The 22,692-nt window shown below is 53.1% G+C and overlaps 1 protein-coding gene across 1 annotated transcript in view; it reads right to left on the reverse strand.

Moving 5' to 3' along the window:
- Tgm2 (transglutaminase 2) overlaps window positions 1-21,524 on the reverse strand; it is a 29,118-nt gene extending 7,594 nt beyond the window's left edge. The window contains exons 1-10 of the mRNA XM_052725333.1: window positions 21,405-21,524; window positions 18,299-18,478; window positions 14,305-14,547; window positions 10,857-10,975; window positions 9,062-9,190; window positions 8,007-8,184; window positions 5,339-5,474; window positions 4,647-4,750; window positions 2,908-3,150; window positions 5-274 (exon numbers count right to left, since the gene is read on the reverse strand). Of these exons, the coding sequence (XP_052581293.1) occupies window positions 5-274; window positions 2,908-3,150; window positions 4,647-4,750; window positions 5,339-5,474; window positions 8,007-8,184; window positions 9,062-9,190; window positions 10,857-10,975; window positions 14,305-14,547; window positions 18,299-18,478; window positions 21,405-21,414 (1,612 nt within the window). The 5' untranslated portion in view covers window positions 21,415-21,524. The remainder of the gene's footprint in view (window positions 1-4; window positions 275-2,907; window positions 3,151-4,646; window positions 4,751-5,338; window positions 5,475-8,006; window positions 8,185-9,061; window positions 9,191-10,856; window positions 10,976-14,304; window positions 14,548-18,298; window positions 18,479-21,404) is intronic.
- Between the last annotated feature and the right edge of the window lie 1,168 nt (window positions 21,525-22,692).

A 22,692-nucleotide genomic window follows, 5' to 3' on the forward strand; every position in this document is an offset into this window, starting at 1 on the left:
TTACCAGAGAAGGGATCCAGGGTCAGGCTGAGGTTCTCAGCGCCACACTCGGGCCCCAGCACACCGTTGTAGCTGACAGTGCGGGCGCAGAGCAGGAGGCGACAATCGCGGCTCTCAGAGGTGTCATTGCCGATGTGGGCGAACACGTCAAAGTCACTGCCCATGCTCATGCTCTCGCCCACGCGGATCCGCATGGCCACCCCCGTCTCCTCCTTCTCGGCCAGTTTGTTCAGGTGGTTGGCCCTGGTGAAGGCTTCCCTCTCCTCAGGCGACCCTGTACAATAGGGAAGAGGACTCTGATCTTACCTGCGACAAGGATCCATGGGAGAGGGCTGGGATGGGGCAAGCTGGCTTCTCAGAGTCCTGGTGACTCCGAGCAGCCCCATCCTTGTGTCCCTGGCTTGTAAGCCTCGCTTTTTCATTGATTTGACGCTCAGTAAAACTAGAGAGCACAGATGCTGAGTAGGAGAGCCATGGACTCAGGAGGAAAACTGATAATGTCCGGGTTGTGTGTTATGTTGTTAAGGGGGTGTGTCAGGGCAGGGTCTTTGGCTATACACAGACCAGTGTTACAGTGTGTCCATGCCAGGAGAGCTTGCAGTCCAGAGAGGCCATGAGGAGCATTCCTGGAAACCAGATGGTAACAGGTTCAATCCCACCCACAGGCAGCATCTTTCTCTCACCAATGGAGAATCAGTAAGGGAAAAGTTTTGCAAGGCTGACTAGGCACATCCACCATTCCACTCAGTATGATAGAGGTTTCCCAAGTCTCACTGTGTGCCAGCCTCCATGACACTTACAGAGGTGTCTGAAATACTGCAATCCTTGCCTTGGCCTGGCCCCCACTGAGTCTAAGGCTGTCTGAGGATTAGTACTATCTGGACATGCTCTAACTGGAAAGGAGAAGACAAGAAAAGATGCTTTCTCTGGCCTTCAAAAAGTTCAGGGCTGATGGGCTGACAGAAAAGCAGATGTGGGGCTGACGGGATAGCTCAGCGACCAAGAGTACCTGCTACTCTTACAAAGAACCATGGTTTGGTTCCCAGAACTTGCAAAGTGCCAGCACCCACACGGTGGCTCAAACCGTTGGTAACTCCAGTTTCGTGGAATCTGACCCCCTCTTCTGGCCTCCATGGGCACCAGACATGCATATGGTGCACATACATACATGCAGACAACCATCCATATAAATAAATCTTTTAAAAATGAAAAACAGATTTGCACCTAATAACACTGGGAAGAAAAAGGAAGGGCACATGGGAGAGAGGTGGGTGGGATGCAGAGGAAGAAATGGTTGTTTCCACTGGAGACTTCAACATTAGGAAGAGGACGGAAGGGCGGTCAGGCGGAGTGGTCCCCGTACAAACACATCATTGTATCCCTGCTCCATGTACACCAGCCATCTGAATGTGGCACAGAGATTTAAAAAAAAAATGGAACCTTGACTCTTGAGCTGCTGGGGTGGGGGTAAACACATAAATGGAAAACAACCGAGGAAGGAGAGGTAGGCAAAGCGTTCTGGGGGAGGTGTTGTTAAGGCTGGATCCTGAGGGGTGTATAGGAAGGGGTTCAGTTGTGAACAGAAGTGTGGAGCAGGGGTCTGTGCACAGCCAAAGACCCTGCCCTGACACACCCCATTAACAACATAACACACAACACGGACATTATCAGTTTTCCTCCTGAGATCCGTGGCTCTCCTACTCAGCAGCTGTGCGCTCCAGTTTCATTGAGAGTCAAGTCAATGAAAAGGTGAGGCTTACAAGCCAGGGGGACAAGGATGGGGGCATGGGTCAGTCCGTGCCTGCTGTGGAGCCACTTCAGATCCCTAGCACCGTGTAAGAGCCAGGCATGGTAGCATATGTCAGTAACCCCAGTGCTGGGGAGCTAGAGAGAGGAGGCTCCCCATCGTTCGCTAGCCAGCCAGTTTAGCCAACTAGTGAGCTCTGGGTTCAGTGAGAGACTGACTCAAATAATAAGGTGAGGCTGGAGAGATGCTCAGAGGTTAAGAGCACTTCCTGTTCTGCCAGGGGACCTTAGTTCAGTTCCCAGCACCCACATCAGTGAACCTACAACTGTCTATAACTCCAGATGTAGAGGGCTTCAGCACTCTCTTCTAGACTCCCTGGGGACACACACACACAAAATTCACATGAATAAAAAATAAAATACATATTTTTTAAAAATGGAGAGCAATAGAGGAGGAGACTAACATCATCTCTGGCCTCCAAATGCATACACATATGTACATGTGCATATACATATATCCACATGGATGCATGCATATACCACATTCTATCTCTCTTTCTTTCTCCATACCAAATTCTTTTTTTTTTTTTTTTAAAGATAAAGGACCTCAGGGTTGGAGAGATGGCTCAGTGGTTAAGAGCACTGACTATTCTTCAAGGGGACCTGGGTTCAATTCCCAGCACCCACATGGCAGTTCACAACTCTCCGTAACTCCAGTTCCAGGGGAGCCGGGAGTCTCATAAAGACATACATGTAGGCAAAACACCAATGCATATGAAATAAAAATAAAAAATCATTTATAAAAAAAAAAGATAAAGGACCTCACCATGTTAGTCTTGAACTCATGATTCTCCTGTCTTAGCTTCCCAAGCAGTTGAGATTACAGGCATGTAACTCTATGTCCAGCTCAGACGAAATCTTTTGGTTGAATGATTTTTTTTGTTGAATGATTTTTCTAAACAAATCACCCTTTAATACTATACTTGAATGTCTACACCTGTTCTTGAGGCGTTTCTTAAGACAGACTATGACACACGGGACACTGACATACATAGGTTGCCAAAAATGTAACACACATGTACACACAAGGCTGACAGGCTAGTAAAACCAGCTGCTTATCGGCAAGACTAGGTTAAAGGCCCTGAGGATGTGGGCTTCTACCTTCTGGGTACTTGTAGGTGTGGGTGATGTCCTCCCGCTCGTCACGGCCCACGCTCTTAGTGCTGATCTTCTGCCCCACGATCAAGGAGTGGTTGATGGATTTGTGCAAAGACCCATCTTCCTGACGGATCCAGTCCACCACGTCAGCGTTGACCTCGGCGAACACAAAGGGTGCATCGTACTTGGTGCTCAGGTCACCCTCCTTGATGGCCCGCACTGAGACTGGGCCACAGCAGTATGTCCCTGTTTGGGATAAGAGGGAGCGATGGGCAGAGCTACACAGAAGGTGACACCAGATCTCTCTATGACTGTCCCATGTGGAGCAGAAGCTCTAGGGATCAGAGAACTCTTTGACCAGGGAAGTCATTCCCAGAAGGCACCTGGGATAAGGATTCAGGATGCAGACTCCAGAACTAGATGCTGGCATCCAATCTGTTAGCTGTGTGACTTTGGGCGAGTCAGCCACTTCTCCAAGCTGCGTTTTTTTTTTTTGGTTTTTTTTTTTTTTTTTTTGGTTTTTCGAGACAGGGTTTCTCTGTGTAGCTTTGCGCCTTTCCTGGAACTCACTTGGTAGTCCAGGCTGGCCTCGAACTCACAGAGATCCGCCTGGCTCTGCCTCCCGAGTGCTGGGATTAAAGGCGAGCGCCACCACCGCCCGGCCCAAGCTGCGTTTTGCTCTGGAGTTTTATCTGCACCCGCCTAATGATGATCCATGCACCACAGAGGTCAAGTTCTCTGTATAAAGCTCCACAGTCTTTGATAAGTCAAACAGAAATGTACCCCAGGGCATCTTAAGAACATCAGGAGGCCAGGCCTCGCTCCCACCACCTGGGCACGTTGAGTGGAAATCAACACCCGCAAGAGCTTGGCCTCAGCAATGCTGAACGTGAGATCTGGGTTTACAAAGGAAAAATTGCCCGACACTGTCCACACCTACAGTGTTAGGGGCTGGAGACGGGTGGGGATATTCTGGCATGTCCTGAGATGGGACATTGTCACAGCAAATGAAAACTGAAATCACAGGAATGTCACCCTGGGATACGGACAAGGCTACAAAGAAGCAGCCTAACGCTGGCACCAGCTCTATAGCCCTTGCCCAGCTTCCAGCAGAACCTAAGGGTCCAGTGACTTTAGAAGCAGAAAAACGACATCTTTAAGTTACTGAGCTTTGGCAGCTTGTCCTTCAATGACAAAATCAAGTGACAGAGCACAGGGGCACTTACAACTGCCACCAATAAGAACCAGAGACATTCCTCATCACCTTGCAGCTGTCCCAGATAGCAGGAGCTGTCACACACCGGCCCCGGCACTGGAACTTGCTCCATGTTACTATGCCACAAAGGGTTTTTTCCTAGAACTTTCTAGAACTTTGAGGCTTTTTGTATCCCTTGGATTCTGTGTATTTAAAAAATATTCTGAGGGGATGTCCATGTGCTTTGTCAAGACCTTGCCTTGGTGTTGGCTGTCTCTCTCACACGTACAGGTATCACATCTGGAATTGCTGGAAGCAATTGACGATGCTATTTCAGGAGAGGGTGAAGATGTTTCCTTTCCTTTGTGCTTGTTCCCACTTTCCTCCTGGACAAGGAGTGCTCCTTATTTCTAAATGGTAAAGAGGCACACTACGAACCCAGGAGAGTACTGCCACGCCACTGCTGGCCTCGGGTTGGTCTCTCAGCCCCACCACACCGCTGCTCCCCCATCCCAGCTCCCCTAGGGAATGCTGTGTCCCTCCTCACCTTCGCTCTTCTCCTGCGGTGTGGGGTCAATGGCCTGCCACCCCTCATAGCCTGGTTCGAGGTCCGGTCTAGTCATCCAGGACTCTACCCAGCAGTGGAAGTTCCTAGTTGGGGACAGAGGCAGAAGACAGCGTTCCTGTCACTTCCTACAGACCCTCACCATGGCCTATGGGAGACCAGAAGCCCTGAACCCCCCTCTCTAGGCTCCCCTGGATCTGTCTCAATAGCAAGCTCCTTAGTGGGGACTCCTTGTCCTCTGATCTTCCGTAGTCTCTGGAGCCCTCTCAGCACCTCCAGGTCTCACTGGCTAACCTCTCCTTCCTTGACTCTAGCTCCTTTCCTTCCCTTCATCCCTGCCTGGTCCAGGCCCCTCTCCACCCCCTGAGCACCCCAGCCCCAGCTCCCTGATCTAGCTCTGGTCTATGGGGATGGCTCAGTCCTCCCCCATTCTAAAGCTGAGAGTAGTCCTGGAAGCCAGCCAGGATCCCAACTTACATTCCCACCCCCCAGTCCTTCCTGCCATCCTTTCCAGGGCTGCCTGTGGTGGGCTTCCTGCCTCTCAGCCTCCACCCAGTTTTCTCCAGCCCAGTTCCCTTGCCCATTCCTGCTCAGCAATTGAAGTCCAGTTCAACTACGGCCTATCCCAGGAAGCTTTGTGGGGTTCCCTTCCGGCCTCACCACAGGCCCCTCACCAGATCATCTCGCTCTTGCTGCTCTCCAGCTCCCCGAACTCATTACGGAAGTACTCGATGAGCAGGTTGCTGTTCTGGTCGTGGGCTGAGTTGTAGTTGGTCACCACTCTGGTAGGGATGCCAAGGCACCGCAGCACTGGAGGTTGGGCGTTGGGGAGATGAAGAAGGGTCCACATTGCTGTTCAGGCCCTGGGCAAAGCTGCCCCGCCCAGGCCTCCACAGGCCCATCCGCACCCCAGGGGACGATGGGCCCACTGACCAGGCCGTGAGATTCTGCAGTGATGCCCACCTGGCTGGCCACCCCATGCCCACTATGTTCCTCTCTCATCGCTCTAAAACACAAGTAAAATCTTCAGTGGCTCCCCACAGCACTGGACATCAAAGCCAGATCCCTGCTGTGGCCCTGAACATCTCCTTGCACACTTCACTCCAGCCACACTGACCTCTGGTACCCCTCTAGCCTGGAAGCCCTGGGAGCAAAGGGCAGATGATGAGGGAGGTCAGAACTGGCTAGGAACAGCAGGGGGTGGAGCAAGGTGCTAAGTGCTGTGGGTAGGCTAAGCTCATCTCTGCAGGCTCTATACAAAGGGGAGGGCAAGAATCATGAATGCCCCTCCCCACTTTTTTTTTTTTTTTTTTTTACACAGGAGACAGTGTCTCCTGTAACCTGGGTTGGCCTAGCTATGTAGTCAAGGATGACCTTGAACTATTGAACTTTGAATTTCTATTCTTTATCCTCCTGCCTCCATCTCCTGTGTTCTGAGATTGCAGGCATTCACTATTAGCACCCATTTATGTGGTGGTGGGTTTCGAACCAGGGCCTCGTATATGCTGGGTAAGCATTCTACCAACTGAGCTACAGCCCCAACTCTTTTGTGTCTTTGCGAGGGCCTTGGCCCACTAGGCAAGCAGGGTAACCCCGAGACACACTCAGCCCTTACTATAAAAGGGAAAGATTCCCGGGGTGGGAACATAAATGTCTAAAAGATAAAGCCAGACGAAAGCTCACAGTGAGTGCCAGCCATGAGACTTGTGTTTTACTTTTCGTTTTGATTGACTTTGAATCTTTGAAGGGGGAGGGGGAGAGTGGCCTGTGCACTTTGCCCTACATTGGCCTGAGAAAGAGCTTCCCAGATGGCCCTGGCTTCTGGCCAGGAGACACAGAGGTGTTTGGAGGGGGAGGGAACGGCAGTGACCTGCTACCTACCTCTTGCCTGATTCCTGCAGCCTCAGCTGAAGCTGATGTGACCCCTAGGCCTTGTTCCATATGCAGTGTGCCTCTGGGTCACCTGCTTGCTGTCATGGAGTCAGCACCCTTCCTGTCCTCAGGACAGTGTCCTGAGGGATCTCATCACCACAGTCTAAGGACTTGGGACTTCCCCAGAGCCACACATACCTGGTTCAGGGCTAGACTGTGCCCTGAGCCAACTGTGTGACCTTGGGCAAGTCACTTCCTCTCTGAGCTTCCAGTTCCCAGTGGGGAAGAGGAGCTTATAATAGCAGCTTGCTAGGATGTGGTGATTCAGAGAAGGCGTGGGTGTGACAGTCTCTGCCTCATGCCCAGAGCAGCACCGGGAGGTACAATGGGACAGCCAGTGTGTCACATGTCCTCCAAGACAAATGTCAGTGTGGTTGGTGCTGCTGAGGGTCGGGCACTGATAAAATGCCCAGGGAGGCACCAAAATGACCTGGGACTCTTGATGCCCAGGGAGCCACCAAGATGACCTGGGACTCTTGATGCCCAGGGAGGCACCAAGATGACCTGGGACTCTTTTTTTTTTTTTTTTTTTTTTTTTTTTTTTGGTTTTTTTCGAGACAGGGTTTCTCTGTGTAGCTTTGCGCCTTTCCTGGAACTCGCTTTGGAGACCAGGCTGGCCTCGAACTCACAGAGATCCGCCTGGCTCTGCCTCCCGAGTGCTGGGATTAAAGGCGTGCGCCACCACCGCCCGGCGACCTGGGACTCTTGATGCCCAGGGAGCCACCAAGATGACCTGGGACTCTTGATGCCCAGGGAGCCACCAAGATGACCTGGGATCCTTGATGGCCTGGGACCCCAACCCAAGCCATTCTTGGCTTGAGACTATGCTGAGTGGCACTGTCCCAGGTCTTGGGACTCCCTGTGATCAGTTTATCACTGCTGCCTCTATTTCTCAGGTGGGGAAACTGAGGCTTGGGGACACTGATTCTCTGGCCCAAGTCCATCTAGAGACTGGAAAGTTAGGCTAAGCATTGCTCCCTGGGCCTCTGAGCCGTGGACTTAACTGAGGGTTTCCATGTCTCTTAACATACCAGCCTGGAAGGTGGCCACAGCCAGAGACAAAGGCATCTAGGTGGGAGGTTGGGGTATGGGGTCTCCAGGAGACTTCAGGAGGGCCCTTGGAGGGAAGGTGTCTTGGGCCCTAGAGAAAAGGGTCAGGGGATGGAATCCATGGGAAGAGGAGAGACAGGAAAGAGATGGAGAGATGCCATATTCTCCAGGCAACACAGTGTCTTCTTATATTTTGGGTTGTGAGACTAGCCTTTCACGGCTGAGCCATCTCACGGTATGGTAACTCAGCCCTCCACACGGTATCTTAACAGCAGAAACAGTACTGAAATCAGGTCTCCCTGAGTCCCCACGGGCTCCTGGAGACTGAGACTGGTCCCGGGCTACCCAGCCGCAGCTTACCCGTGCAGGCCACGGCGGCAAACACCCAGCACTGCCCGTACTTCACTTGCTGGCAGCCATGCTCCTTCCAGCGCCGCAGGATGTCCACGCTGCCAATCCAGGCCATGGGGCTGACACCATCCCCGTAATTGTTGTCCCATCGGCCCAGAAGTACACCCTGGTCATCATTGCAGTTGACCTGCAATCAACAGAGCATCATGGGAGGCAAAGCCTGGGCCCAGGTGGAGGGTAGGTCGGGAGGAGCAGGAACACAGCAAGGGATCAAAATCCGGCCACCCTAGGATGGAGGATTGCAGACGCAGTGTGGCCACGGGGCAACAGACGGGATGATGGGGGAACTGGGGGTGCAGCCAAGGGCTCAGGAGACAGAGAGCAAGGCCTAGCAAAGCCTTGGCCAGGAGTTTGATTCAGAGCCTGAACCCGCCCTGTGAATCCAGGGTCACTCGCAAGTGGCATGTTGTGATTTGAGTTTCCCAAACACCCACACTGACCCCACATGTCTCTCAGACAACCACTGTTTGCAGACTAGAACCCAACCCATAAGGCCTTGGGTGCTCTGGCCCTGTCTACCCAGCTCTTTCTGAACCTACCCACTCCCCCTGCTCACTCTACTCCAGCCTCTCCACAGGCTGTCATCACAGGCTCTGTATCTTTTCCTCCTAGTCAGCTCTGGGGACCACACCTGAGGGAGGCCCCTCAGCCCCTCCTTGTGGTGGGACCCTGTGCTCAGCCGCTCGCACACCCTGTCCCCCCAGCACGTACATCTTGATGTATGCCTGTGTACTCATTCCTCATGTTTCTATTAGTGTCTGTTTCCTCTCACCCACCCAGGAGAATAGAGTATTATGGGATTTGGGACCACACACAGTTTAGACCCAGCTCTACCCTAGTGCCCAGGACATTAGTGGCTGTTGGTCAATATTTGCTGGGTGAATGGCTGAATGAATTGCATTGGGAACCTTGTTTGTGTAAAGTTTTCTAAATTCCTTTTGCTGAGACTTCTCTCTGCCCCAAGTCCTCATCTTCACCAACACGGAGGGCCCCCCCACACTCACCATGCCGCTCACCACTCGGCCCACATAGATGGGACTGCTGCGGCGTGAGCAGTCCCGGGCACGGTCCTTCAGGAACTTGGGGTTCACATCCAAGAGCGTCAGGCAGGTGTCCAGGATCCCATCTTCAAACTGTGCCCAAGCAAACAATTGAACAGGAAGCTGGGATGCCAGCCTCTCCAGGAAGCTATCCTACACCCCCACAGCTGCGGAAGCCACCCTCATCTCACTAGTAGATGGGAGTCCAACTGGTTCTAGGCATCCCCAGGATGCCAACTATTGAAGACCAAGGAGGGAACAGTGTGACATCTGGGGGACATGGGTGTGAAGAGGTGTCAGGGTATGCCCAACTGGCACCTCAAGGATTCTCCTTCCTGCCTTTGCTCCTTCATCTTGTGCTGTTCTGGATCAAGTCTTGGTCCATGATACAGAACACTGCTGTGGCTCCTGCTGCCATCAGCCTGATGCTCAGAGAGATTGACAACCAGGACTTTCTTCATCTCACCTCTTATGGGTTCCTTTACCCACAGTGTCCTTCTCAGACAGGACCTAAGTTTCCCCACCTCTGAGTTCCCCCCGTGGAGCTAGCCTCTTGTATGGCAAACTCTTACTTGCTCTTCAAATCCCTGCTCAAACGCTTCCTACTTCTAGAAGCCCTCCCAGACCACCATGGACAATGAGGCTTCCTCCCTGTTAAGTTTCTGCAAAGAAGAACCTTGAAGAGCAGGGACGTGACCCTGTTCCTCAGAAGAGAATGCAAAGCCCTGGGAGCCGAGACTGATTTGTGGGTGAGGTTTATGTGTCATGGAGACGCGGCTTACTCCCACAGCCAGGCTGCCTGTGCTGGGTAGGGATCTTTGTTGCTATGATCCATCGGGAGGAAGCTGTGGTCAGCGTGACCCTGAGGCATATGGGAGGGCTTCCCTCCCTCCACCCAAGGAGGGTCTGAACATCAGACTCTGATCCAGAGGCTGCAAGATGAGCTCCACCCTAGGAGACCCTCAATGCACCAGCGGCCGGGTGCCACGGTTCTGCTTTCTAAGTTTTCTTGACAGAATCAAGGGGTTTTCTGGGAGGCTGGGTAACAAAGGAAATGAGACCTGGGGTTTGCAGAACCAGCCCTGGCTGGGAACCGGAAACAACAGGACAGATAGTACCCAGTTGTCTGAGTCCAGCCTCCACAGCCTTGCCGTGACTGGTCTCGATTTGTAAGGAACAGTGACCTGATAATGGTTATTACTTTCAGCCCCTTGTGCGGTAGGCTTGTTTGTTACTGAGCAGTGACTGACACAAACACATGTCCTCTGGACAGCAACATCAGCACCCCTGGGAATGCCTTGAGAAGATACACTCCAGCCCTACCCAGATCTGCCTATCAAAAGCTAGGGGTGTGGCTTGGCCACTTGCGCTTTTAGGTATCTCTGAGAGACTCTCACTAGGAATTATTGTCCCGACAAGGTCCTCACCCACTTCCTGACACAGGAAGCACACACTGAATATCTGACGAGTGTCATCCTGTGTCAAGGGGCCTTCACTGCCCCCTCTTCTGAGAACCCCAGCTGGCTTCACTGCTCCAGAGACTCTCCTCATCCTTTCCTCATCCTGAGCCCAGGAGTGCTGACTCTGCTGTGTGACCTTAGGCAAGCCTTAGACCTCTCTGGGCCTGCAGCTACATGGGCACCCTGCATTTCCAACAGGATTGAATGGGTGACTCTGTAATCCCCTCCCATCTTGAAATCTCAGGCTCCCCAGACACAGGCTGGCCTGTGGTCGCTGTGAGGGGCAGCCACTGTCCTACCTGTCCAAAGTTCCAAGGCACACTCTTGATGAACTTGGCGGAGCCCTGGTAGATGAAGCCCTGCTGGGTGAGGACGTATTCCCGTCGCTCCTCCTCTGAGTCTAGGTACACATCATCCGCTGTGGACAGAAACAAGGGCTCTCAGCTTGAGCTGGCAAGTCAGGAGCCCTGCAGCAAGGCAGCTAGGAGCTTCCTAGTCCATGCCTCTCTCAGTTAGAGAAACTAACCATTTAGAGACAAGGCTGCCTGCCATACATCCACTCCCCAGCATGCCCAGAGCCACAATGAAAGCAGAACACACGTGATTCCATTTATTCTCCCTATGTTAAAGACGGGAGGGAAAACAGGCTGAGAAATGCTTCTAAGTTGAGGAAGTTAACATCCAAATAAGTGATGGGGAGGCTGGACTAAGAAGTCCTTGATCCTGATGCTCTTTTTGTTGTTGTTGTTTGGTTTTTCTAGACAGGGTTTCTCTGTGTAGCTGTGGCTGTCCTGGAACTCTCTCTGTAGACCAGGCTGGCCTTGAACTCACATCCACCTGCCTCTGCCTCCCGAGTGCTGGGATTACAGATGTGCGCCACAATTGCCCTGGTCTGATGCTCGTCTTCAATGTGACCTGGGCCTCTGAGTCCATCTCAGGACCTCTTGGTGTTGCCTAAAAGTGAAAGGTGTGGCAGACGTGGGGTGCTGGGAACTGAACCCTAAGCCAGCCTAGGAAGGTGCAGGACTCCCTGGGGAGAAGATACCAGAGCCCGAAAGACACCAAGAGAGAGCCACCACAGTCTCAGGGAGGCAGAGCTTGGCCAGCTTTGGGGTCAGGGATACTCCTTGAGACATGCCTGAGGAGGCTGGAAGATGCCTGCATAAGCCAAGGACACATGTCAAAGCTTTGGCCCAGAGAAGGTGTGGGTTACAGGGTTCCCTGTGACTATCGAAGAGGAAACAGGGCCAACGCGCCTGAGAATTAGTGGTCAGGCTGGCTTTATGATGTCTGCTTCATAGACAGGGAAACTGAGGCTGGGAGGAGAAACCCAGGGCCTCCAGCCTGGGTGACTATTTTCTATGAATTCCTCCTCTTCATCACAAAGAAAATTCAATTATGCTTGATGTCTTAATATCACACAATGAAACAGTTCACTTCAAACAACAGCCGGCCGGCGGTGGTGCACACATTTAATCCCAGTACTCAGGAGGCAGAGACAGGAGATCTCTGTGAGTTCGAGGACAGCCTGGCTACAGAGCGAGATCCAGGACAGGCACCAAAACTACACAGAGAAACTCTGTCTCCAAAACAACAAAACAAAACAAAACAACAGCACCCATTTTTAAAGGCAGGGTCTCATGGATCCCAGGCTGACTTCAAACTCCCTCTGTAGCTAAAGGTGACCATGTATTTCTGATCCTCCTGTCTCTATCTCTTGAGTGCAGGGATCACAAGTGTGTGTTACCTTGCCTAGTTTTTGTGGTGTTAAGTATTAAACCTAGGGCTTTATGTATGTTAGGCTAATACCTTACCGACTGAGGTGCAACCCCAGCACCCCCCCCCCCCAGCCCTGCTTTAAAGAAATTAAAATATCTTCATGGTGTCTAAAAGAATGGCAAACTCCTGTCCCTGCTGAACCTGCTGGAGAAAGGGTCCTAGGGCTACATTGAGGCAAGGGCAGACCACCAGAGAGACCTGTGTAGTACCCAGCACCTCTGTATTGCAGGGTGGAAGGTGAGTGTGATGGGCACCCTGGGCACACTGCTCTCTGGCTCCAGAGCTGGGGCAGGGGCTGGGGCGGGGGGGATCAGCTTTACATTACTGAGCTCTGTGCAGAGTGAAGCAGGAAAGTAAAAGAGAAAGTAAAATTCAGGGTTGCCACATGGAGTGTGGTTAGCATATGTGGGATTAGGATCATGGCTCTGATTTCTGAGAAAGTTGAATGCACTGGGGACATGAAGCCATACGCATGCTGGCATTATCCTGTGGTCTTAGATACAGCCTGGGGGCACCCATTTCCAGGCAGAACCAGCCCTTTCCCATCCATCCTCGAAACCCCCCCCCAATAGCTGTCCCCACCCGAGCCCAACTTCCTGCCTCCTCCACGCCCTGCTATGTGGGTCACCTTAGTCATTCATCGTACTGCTTGGCGGGGACCCACTCCAACCCCCAGGCCAGGGTGAGGTGGAGCCAGAGGAAGGGGGACATCCCCAGGAGCTGCCCTCTCCCTACCCTGAACTCTAAAACCCTGTGGGCTGGCAAGGGTTCTTCCTCCACCCAACAAACTGTAGTTTGTCTCAGCAAAGCAACCTCTGCTCCAAAAAAAAATCATGGCATTGTGTGCTCTGCGAGACACCCCACAGGCCGCTGGGGATGACCTCAGGGCCATTAACAGGGCACTGGGCAGATGCAGTTCCTGTTGGCAAGGTCCAAGGCATTTGGACTCTTGGAAAGACTGGGCAGCTGTGTTCAGAGCGCTGAGCACAGATCTGAAGACGACTGCAGGAGAAACCAGATTTTAGCCGATTGGACCCTGGTCTTCAAGCGTGCTAAGCAAGAAGGAAACAAGTGAGGTGGGGGAACTGAGGCTGGGGAGGTGCACCCCAGCCTGGCCTCCTCCTGATACTCAAGCTGACCTGGGCTTTCCCAGCTCTCCTCTCTCACTTCCTCCTTTGCCTCGGTCCCCCAGCTGACTGAAGGAGCTTGCAGGAGGCCACTTCACTTCTCTGAGTATCCATTTCCTGTCTGAGCGGCGAGGATGCTGGCGTCTCCCCCAGCAGTTGTGAGAGGAGGTAGTTTCAGCCAGACTCGAACCCTGCTGTGCCTCGTTCATCCTCATGCCCACCTGGATGAGTTTAAACCAGGGCCTCGTGAACACTGGCCATAAGCTGGGTACCATCTCCCCTAATGGGGACTCATGGACCACACACCACCTTGTGCCCTCAAGGGTCTTGCATTGTGATTTAATCCCAAGGTGATAATGTTAGGAGGAGGGCCTGATGAATGGACTCCTGTCTCTAACAGAGGACTGGGTTGCTTACCTCGAGGTTGGAGGTGCCTATAGAAGAGCTTAGCCCTCTCTCCCTCTCTCTCTCCCTCACCACGTGATGCTTTTCATCATATTGAGTCACAGTAAGAAGGCCCTCATTGGATGTGACCCACAGTCTTGATCTTGTGCCTCTCAATCCCCAGAATTGTCAGCCATGTTTATAACCAGTCTATGGGATTCTGTGATGGCAGCCAGATGGATTCAGACACCTGATTCCTAGTGCTGTAGGAACTCACAGGCCCCAGACCTGGATTGAATCCTTTGGTACCGAATGAGTCACCTGGCTTCCTGTTTACAAACTGAAATGCCAAAAGAATCCTTATTTTGAGGCCGGACAGGAGCTGGCCCATGGCCCCACACACTTCCTCTATTGGTTCCTGCCACTCGCCAGCCCCCGTAGATAGAAAATGGCTCACCTGGGCACCAGGCATTGAAGAGCAGGATGAAGTGGCCCAGCACAAAGCTGGAGCCTTGGTAGCCAGTAGAAGCCTCCAGGCTGAGGCGGTACTGGCCGACAGGAGCATTGGCTGGGGTGCAGAGCTGCAGTGCGAGGACACTGTCCTGTTGGTCCAGCACGGAGGCTGTCCAGGATCCCTCCTCTACATCATCAGACAGTGGGAAGCGGACCTTGGTCCCTGTTTCTTCGCTGGGAACTGGGCCTGCAGAGGGAAGATGGCACAGCTGCGAATGAGGCTGGCTGGCAGGACACTGTCCAGGCCCCCAGGCCTGGGGTCAAGACCTAGTTCCACCTCCGACCACTGGAGGAACTCTGCCAAGGGGCTCCACACCTCCCTAAACCTGTTTTCTCATTGGTGAAGTAGATGTTGCAAGCCCACTTGGAAAGTCATGGGTAGGCTCATAGTGAGTCTACAGTCAGAGAGAGTTCCCAGAAAGAGGACAGTACAGCCTGGGACTGTTGCGGTCATCCACCTCGGATCTGAGGTGATGTCAGATAGGCTCAGCTTGCTTGTCCATGACGCCAGCAGGAATGAAGGCAGACATTGCCAAGGACCCACACAGTTCTGAGTCCCTCTCCTGCACACCACTGTTCCTTTCCCAAGACAGCTGCACACTCCTGAGACAGAACCTGAACATCTGACGTCACGGCTACAGGCTGGTGGAGGGCATTGGCCTACTGGGGACCCTCTGGCTATGGTTCAAATCCCATGAGCAGCACGAGGGCCACCACTTCCCTACAGCCCTGTACATCTTACACATGGCTATGACTTCATTTCCAAAGATTCTGCTTCCTGGTGGGTTACAAAGGTCCTGTGTCCTGGTCTGCACAGACCTCTTCCAGGTAAGGGGTGGCCTGGCCCACGCAGGCAGGCCTGAGTCACAAGAGGGCAGGGCTGGTCACTTTGGCCTTGGGTAGAGAGTGGAGAAACAGAGGAGCTTTCTGGCTAGCTGGGAGGCAGCCTGGAGGTTTATTTTTACTTCTCCACGCCCTCCCTGTGGCTCTGCCATCCGCTGCTGACAATATTGGGGCCTGCTCACCGAGGGGCTCCCTCCCAGCCTCCACCTCTCCTCCCTGCCTGCCAACACCACTGCACCCAGGCCCAAATATAACCGTGAGCTAATAGGCATGACACAGGCCTCAAGAGGCTGTCTGGGTGCCAGGGTCTGAGGTGGAGGCCTTCAAACCCTCCCTGACTTCCAGAGCTGACATTTGGAGAGGAGCCAGCTAGCCCTGGGACTCAAGAGAGCTACCCTGAGTTCAGTTCCCACCTCTCCCCCAATCCAGCACTGTGCAATCTAAGCCAAGAAACCAGGCTTCTCTGACCCATAGTACCTTCATCAAAGAAACAAGTGTGGGTCACATGCCCCAGAAGGTCCAGTCTCAAGTTTGAAACTGGCTTGCAACCTTGTAGCAAGAGACTTTGTTTCTCTAAGCCAGAGTTCCTGTCTGTGAAATGGGGCCTTTCTCTATCTATGAAATGAAGTCATTCCTTCCAAGGTTGCCAAGAAGTTTCAAGAAGGCAAGCCTGGCACACAGTAAGTGCTCAGTAAATAGTTACTATGGCCTATTATTCTCACCACTGCGTCCTGGCACAGTTGGAGGGTTCAGCGAGGGCCCATGGAAAGCATTCAGGGCAGGAACAGTCCTCAGACATGCTCCCTCCAAAGACCATGAGATATCTGAGTTGTCAGGCCAGATAGCACGCTCTGAGGGCTCTGACACAAGGCACTCTGAGCACAACGAAATAACTCCACAAATGTGGAAACTGAGGAAAGGGGAGGAAGGCTGGTTAGGAGTGGGTGGGGCAGCTCAGTCCTAATTATGCTTGAGCCCAGCACAACCTGACCATCGCCCTTCCCTTCTCAGAAATGTTCCTGTTTGGATGATCAATTATCTGGTCACTCTGGTAACCTGCCTGGGCCAGGTCCCCACTGCCACTGTCTCTGTTGACATACCATGCCTAGGGCAGGGCAGGAAACACACATCCCACCTCTCTATCTGGGAACAGTCACACATGTACTTGCATATGTACACACACACACACACACACACTCACACACACACTCACATACACACACCCCTTTCTCCCAAGAGGACTTGCTGGAGGACAGGCAAGGACACACTGTCCCCTGGTCCCACCACTGCTTACGTAGCTGGCTTTGCCAAGTTCCTGGCTTGCAAAGGTAGTCTTGGTGAGGGAAAGGATGCCAATGATGGGCCACTTTAGACCCATGTAATTCTAGAGCCCCCGGGGGTCTTGGCACTGCCCAGACCATGGTGACAGGGTAACACCTTCAGTTAGCCTCCCAACTGCTCCCTTCACCCCCTTGGGCTGGCCTCATCTCATGCCTCCACCCTCCAAAGAGGAATGCTTCATCCTGTAACAAGGGCTGTCTGTCCACTGTGGCCTGAGCCTGCTGCAGATCACCAAACTGCCTAGGGAAAAATAAACAGCTGGGCACAAATCCCTTCACTGAGTCATTGATTAGCTCTCTCCCTTCTCTCAGCCTCAGTTTCCTTGAAGTGGTAGGACAGGCTGAGCATAAACTAGAGAGTTCTAATGGAGGAGGAGGTCCCCAGCCAGGCTTGGACTGGGCACTGACTCAAGCCTGGCCTGGAGGTAGGAGCCTGGCTTCCTGGCATTGTCCCTTAGGCTTCCTAGGCACCCGGGAGGGTCTTGGATAGTGGACAGGGAAGCCAGGACTGCCTACAGATGGAAGTGACCCATGGGGACTGGTGAACAGAGATTAGCTGCAGGGTTCAGGAGGTCAGTGTTCCTCCCAGCACTGAATTCGGGATGCTAAGCACCTCTGTCCACTCCCCAAACCATGGGGACGCAGAAGAAGGAAGAGTCTGTGACAGGGAGGAGAGAGAACGTGGGTGCTCACAGGCTGCTTAGGCTGACAGCTCACCTGTCACCCATGTCACAGAGGAATACACTGAGGCCAGGCAGGCACTCAGGTGGACACGGGGCTAAGTGACCGAGAGCCTCAACTCACAGCAGAGTCAGGGACTGAAACCTGCTATGCTTCTAACCATTTCGTGACCCACCGAGTGAGTGACTTCACCATCTAGGCTTACCTCAGGCTCCCTGTCTACAAAATGGGAGCCCATTATGCTTCCACACTGGGGGCATTTGAGTAGGCATGTGGACTGTTCCACTCTGTGGGTCACCTTTCCAAGCATGATCCAGCCCTCACAACCCCATACTACCCACCTTCCACTCTGCAGGGGCCAGAAGGCCAGATACTGCCTAAGACCCTTTGGTGGGTAGAAAGATCCCTACAGGTGCTGGTATGGGGTGTCCCTGGTAATGGCTTCATCTGTGGATGAGGAGGGAGGAGAAAGGGATGGGGGGACATCTTGGCAGCCTGCAAACCCTGAGATAAGTTTATCAAACGGCCCTCAGATAGAAAGGGCCTCAGCTGGGCTGGGTCGGCAACTCCTGCCTGCCACTCTTTCTACCCCCAAAGACCGAAGAAAGCTGGCCTTTCACACCCTTGGGCCAGAATCCCAGTCAGGTGGCCCCTTGCTGACCTCAAGGGAGTGGTTCCCACCAGAAGCCAGACAACTGATTTGGCACTCAAGGCCAGTTCCCTAGGTTAGTCAACCAAAGAGATTGGGAACAGGGTGGACAGGGTCCAACATCTCGTTGCCCATCCCAGGAGCCCCTAGAATAAGTCAAGCAGCAGCCATCAATATCTACAAGACAATTCCTGTAGTGAACCTCCAAGACAGAAAGCTATGGAATGTGGGGACCCAGTATACAGGCTTGGGTGGCCTGAGGTGGCCACTCCCTCTTCCATTCTAGACCTCAGTTTCTCATCTGTGAAATGGAACTAATGACAGCTGAGATTCTCACCGGATGGAAGAGACTGTGAAAAGGGATTAGAATTCATCTGTCCTGTGCCCACCAGGAGCAGGACACAGAGGAGGTCAAAGGTACCCACCTGTCACCGCACCAAATGTAAGACTGTCCACGCTAGCCTCATAGCCACGGCCCTCAAAGTACAGTGTCAGCCGGAAGCGCTGGCCACGCCGCAACACCAGCTTCTCGTGGCACAGGTCAGCTGTGTGGTGGTCACGGCCATTGGCCTGTATCTCCAAGTCACACCTCTCCAGGATCAGCTCTACAGAGACAGAAACAGGGGACAGGCATGAGCCACTATGGCATCTCTCAGGGGGCTCTGGTCTTCAGTGATACAATCCCACTCTCTGCAATATAGGGGCTCTGCACCCCCTGTGACCTTCTCTAGACCCTGGTGACACTCTCTCACCTCTATGAGGTACAGCCCCAATCCTTTCAATCCCATAGTTTTCCAGGGTCACAGAAGTCTGCCAAGGTTAACTATCTCCAGCGTTTTTAATCACAAGGCCATGCTTGCAGCAGAAGGGGCCTCTGTCATGCCCCAGTCTTGTGATCTCCAACAATTCAAAATTTCTGGGCCTCAGTTTCCAGGACCTACCTCATAGGGCCATGGCAAGCATTAAAAAAGTTGGTATGTGTAAAACCCAACACAGTAGTTAATGCACAGGCACCTGGTCCACACAGCCTACCACATGCTCACAACCTTCAAGGGGTCTTTTGTGGAACCTACTGGAGTTACTCAGCATTTGCTGCCAGAGCCAAATACCTTTCCCCCTCCCTCCGCTCCTCTTCTCCCTTCTAGTCCTTTCCCTCCCTCCCCTTCCCCTTTTGTTATACAAAGCCTCACTATGGAGCCCAGCCTGGCCTTAAAGTCCTTTTCCTCCTGCCTGAAGACAGTCTGCGCCATCCTGTCTGAATCAGACCCAACTTTCAATGTACAGGAAATACCATAGACTAAGGATCAGGCTAGAGGACAGGACCAGGGCACTGCCAACGAAATTCAGACTCTGGGAGACCTTCAGCAAAGGCTCTGTTTTCCCTAACACATCAATTGCTAGAGAGAACAAACAAACAAACAACAACAAAGCAAGTCTAAAAGCTCGAAGGGAGGCCCCATGATGAGAACCTGGGGGTGCTTCTGCCCATTGCCATGTGCGGAGCTTACTAAGACTGACTTTACAAGATGATTTTAAAACATTTCCTATGTGCAGGAGACAGCTGGGAATTGAAACCGTAATGGAACAGAGACCTCCAGGGACTCTGCTGACTTGTCTACTGTGAAGCAGAGTCCTTATTTTTGATGCCAGGTGTTGATAGAATCACAGCTGATATGACATGAGATTTTCTTCCCAAGAACATCAGAGGGGCTGGAGGCAGACACAGGCTGAGAGCAGAAGAATTTATTGCATTGTGCTATCCTCTCTACTTCATAGATGTCCAGTATTCTCCAAAACAAAAGGTTTTAAAATGACGGTGAGTATTACAGACCTACATTTTCATTCTACTATGTTGTTTTGGGATCCCAGACAAGTGTCCCTACCTCTCTGTGCTCCCTTCTCCAAAACCTCAAAAGGTGCTACCAAGTGAAGAGAGGGCCCAGCCCAGGAGAGAGGCATGTGGAGTGGAAGCTCTATTTTTCTGTTCCAGAAGGAGCTGAGGGCCTGGGCAGGCACAAGGTGACAGGTGTGTGTGGGAGTCTGAACAAGCTCATGGTCAGGACTGGGGAGTCCTTCAGGTTGGGGGGTGGGCACAACACTCTCAGAGTTGTTGGGCCAGTGAAGGACATGTGGTCCAACCAAGGCCCAGGGTGTGGACTGGCCCAAAGTCATCCAACCCAGGCGTCAGGCCTCCTGCTGTGCAAGAATTCCAGACTGAGGGGAAATGTTCCAGAAGTGCAGCAGGCTTCACCTCAAATGAAATGCGTGATCCTGGCCCCACAGCAGGTGGCTACTTTGGTTTGGAGCAGGACTCAAAGGCTGTCTTGGTAATGGCCTCACCACAGTAGAGAAGTTAATGCCACTGTCATTGAGGCAGGACAGAACCACAAAATCCTCAACCTTGAAAGGCTAGGGCAGGCGGGAAAGAGGCTGTCTCTCTAGAGACCCTGGGGGTAACCATCCCTCAGCCTGCGGAGACAGGGTGCAGTACCCCACCCACAGGCTGAGGGTGCAGCAGACAGGGCTCAGAATCACAGAACTCATGGCCTCATGCCCTCTGGGCTGGGGGGCCCTGCTGGAGGGACTCCCCAAGGATCCTGGGCCATCTCCCAGGTGCCCTAGCTTTTGGAAATAGGGATGGGAAACTGACTTGGGGATAAGCAGCGCCTTGAGTGACAGCCTGTTGGGGTTCCAGAGAAGGGAGTGACCAAGGCCACACAGTAGGGCTAGTCCTCTGGAACTTCCCCTCAGGTTCCTCTTCATGTCCCCTCTCTCCTTGCCCCAGGTCCCTTTCATGAGGTCACAGTGCAGGCAGATGCCATTCCTGAACGGACTTGTCTCAACAGTCAGCTGGGATTCTGCTCTGACAGTGTTAGGAACATCTTCCATCGTTCAAGTCCTGGCCCATGTGTGTCCGTGTGCTTCCCGGATGCGTATGTGAACACATGCCACACGAGGACGGCGGGTAGGAAATGAACAGGACCCTGGACCCTTTCCACGCTTCTCAGCCCTTGTGGGAGCACCAAGACTGGTACCACAGTTCCTAATTTACAGCAGGGAACACTGAGCTTCAACAGGTAGCCAAGGCCTGGGCTGGGAGAACACGAAGGCTTAAAGGGACCTCAGAGAACAGGTCTGGCTTCCGCGGTGCTCCACCAAATGCTGGAATGTCCTTTCGACTTGAGGCCACAGAATCAGTCAGGAAGGCTGTGCCCCTCTCCAGGTACCCAGGAAAGCCAAGTACCCCACGCCTGCCAGCATCCCTGTACCTGGCACACAGCAGGGACGCAGCTCGAACTGAGCAGTTAGGGAAAGGTGACAGTACCTAACCCTTCCAGGTACACCTTCTGGTAGTATTTTCACCTCATTCAGGGGCAGGGCTAACAGCTGTGCCTGGGGTTCAGGGAATTGAGGCCGACAATTTAGGGCCAGCAAGGTCCCTCCCACTGGCCCACCTGTTGTTCTTCTCTGGGGACTTGGAGACTGCCCGGCCTGCTCCCGACCCCACTTCCTTGCGGCCCAGGCACTCACCCTCGGCCATGGCCAGGTTAGCGGCGACAGCTCGGACGCGGCGGGACACTCGGGCGCGGACCACCAAGCGCGGTGCTGCGGGCCAACCGCGCGGCGCGAACTTATAGCCCGTGGCCGGGCGGGCCCGGGCGGGGCGGGGCGGACACTCCGGGCAGTCAGTCCGGAGACCAAGACGGCCAGGGGCGCCCCCTGCCGGACAGAGGGTGACCTCGGAACAAAACCCTGCACCGCGAAGTACACCTAGACCAGATCAGGGCCACTAAGCACACAGATATGAGTCACAGGCCAGATCAGTGACCAAGAACACGCACCCCTCCACACACGTATATGCACACACACACACACACACACACACACACACACACACACACACACACACACACACACACACAGAGATACACACATATGTCCACCACACACACATGCACATGGGGCAGACACACAAGCAGGCAGGCAGACATAGAGATCCACACATAGCCCCACAGAATCCACTAACAATTTTGGACACGCAGTGATTAGGTCACATCTGACATTAAATCACATTGGAAGCTTAGAGATCAGCCAGGATACAGACAAGACGTGAGGTTGGGTTCCCACTAAGCCACATATAGCCCTCAAATGAGTAGGTATGTGGATGTGGGAGCTTATAGACTCTTTGGCAGACTGAGGCACAGGTACCGGCTTGTGGACACCCACAGACACCCAGATCCTTCCTGTCCCACCCAGTCACTCATTCCGTTAATCCCCCACCCACCCATTGCTCTCCCATCCACTCACCTATTCCCTCCTTCCCTCTCTCCCTCCCTGTGTCCCCCTTCTTTGTCGCTAGTCCACCGTGAACTAAGGCAGGAAGAACCCCCTTCCAGGGACGGTACCTCTGACCCTTCCCACAGACCAGCTCCCATCCTGGCTCCTCTGGTGACGGTGTGCTGAGTGGGGGCTTCCCGAAGAGGCACAGGCCTGTGGGTCCCCCTAGCTCTCACTGCTTTGTGCTGAGAGGACACCCTGAGGATCTATTTGAATGTCATTCAGGATGCCAGGACTAACCCACACAGTTTCTGGGGGCCCTGGGGTCACCCCACTTTACGCTTATTGTGGAATTGCTCCCTGTGGCTGGTGAAGGATCAGAAGGGAAGAGCTGATGAGTGACTTCTAGCTAAGAGGCTAACCCTGAGTGCCCATGCTGGCCCTGACAGCTAGGGGCTCATGAAGGTATCTCAGCTCTGGGGGCTTCCATTCTGTCCTGTGAAGAACAAGGACAAGAATTCATTCCTCACAAGTTTGAATG

This window comes from Peromyscus californicus, unplaced genomic scaffold, assembly GCF_007827085.1.
Source record: "Peromyscus californicus insignis strain IS unplaced genomic scaffold, ASM782708v3 Scaffold_7__1_contigs__length_154581171, whole genome shotgun sequence".
Taxonomy (NCBI): Eukaryota; Metazoa; Chordata; class Mammalia; order Rodentia; family Cricetidae; genus Peromyscus; species Peromyscus californicus.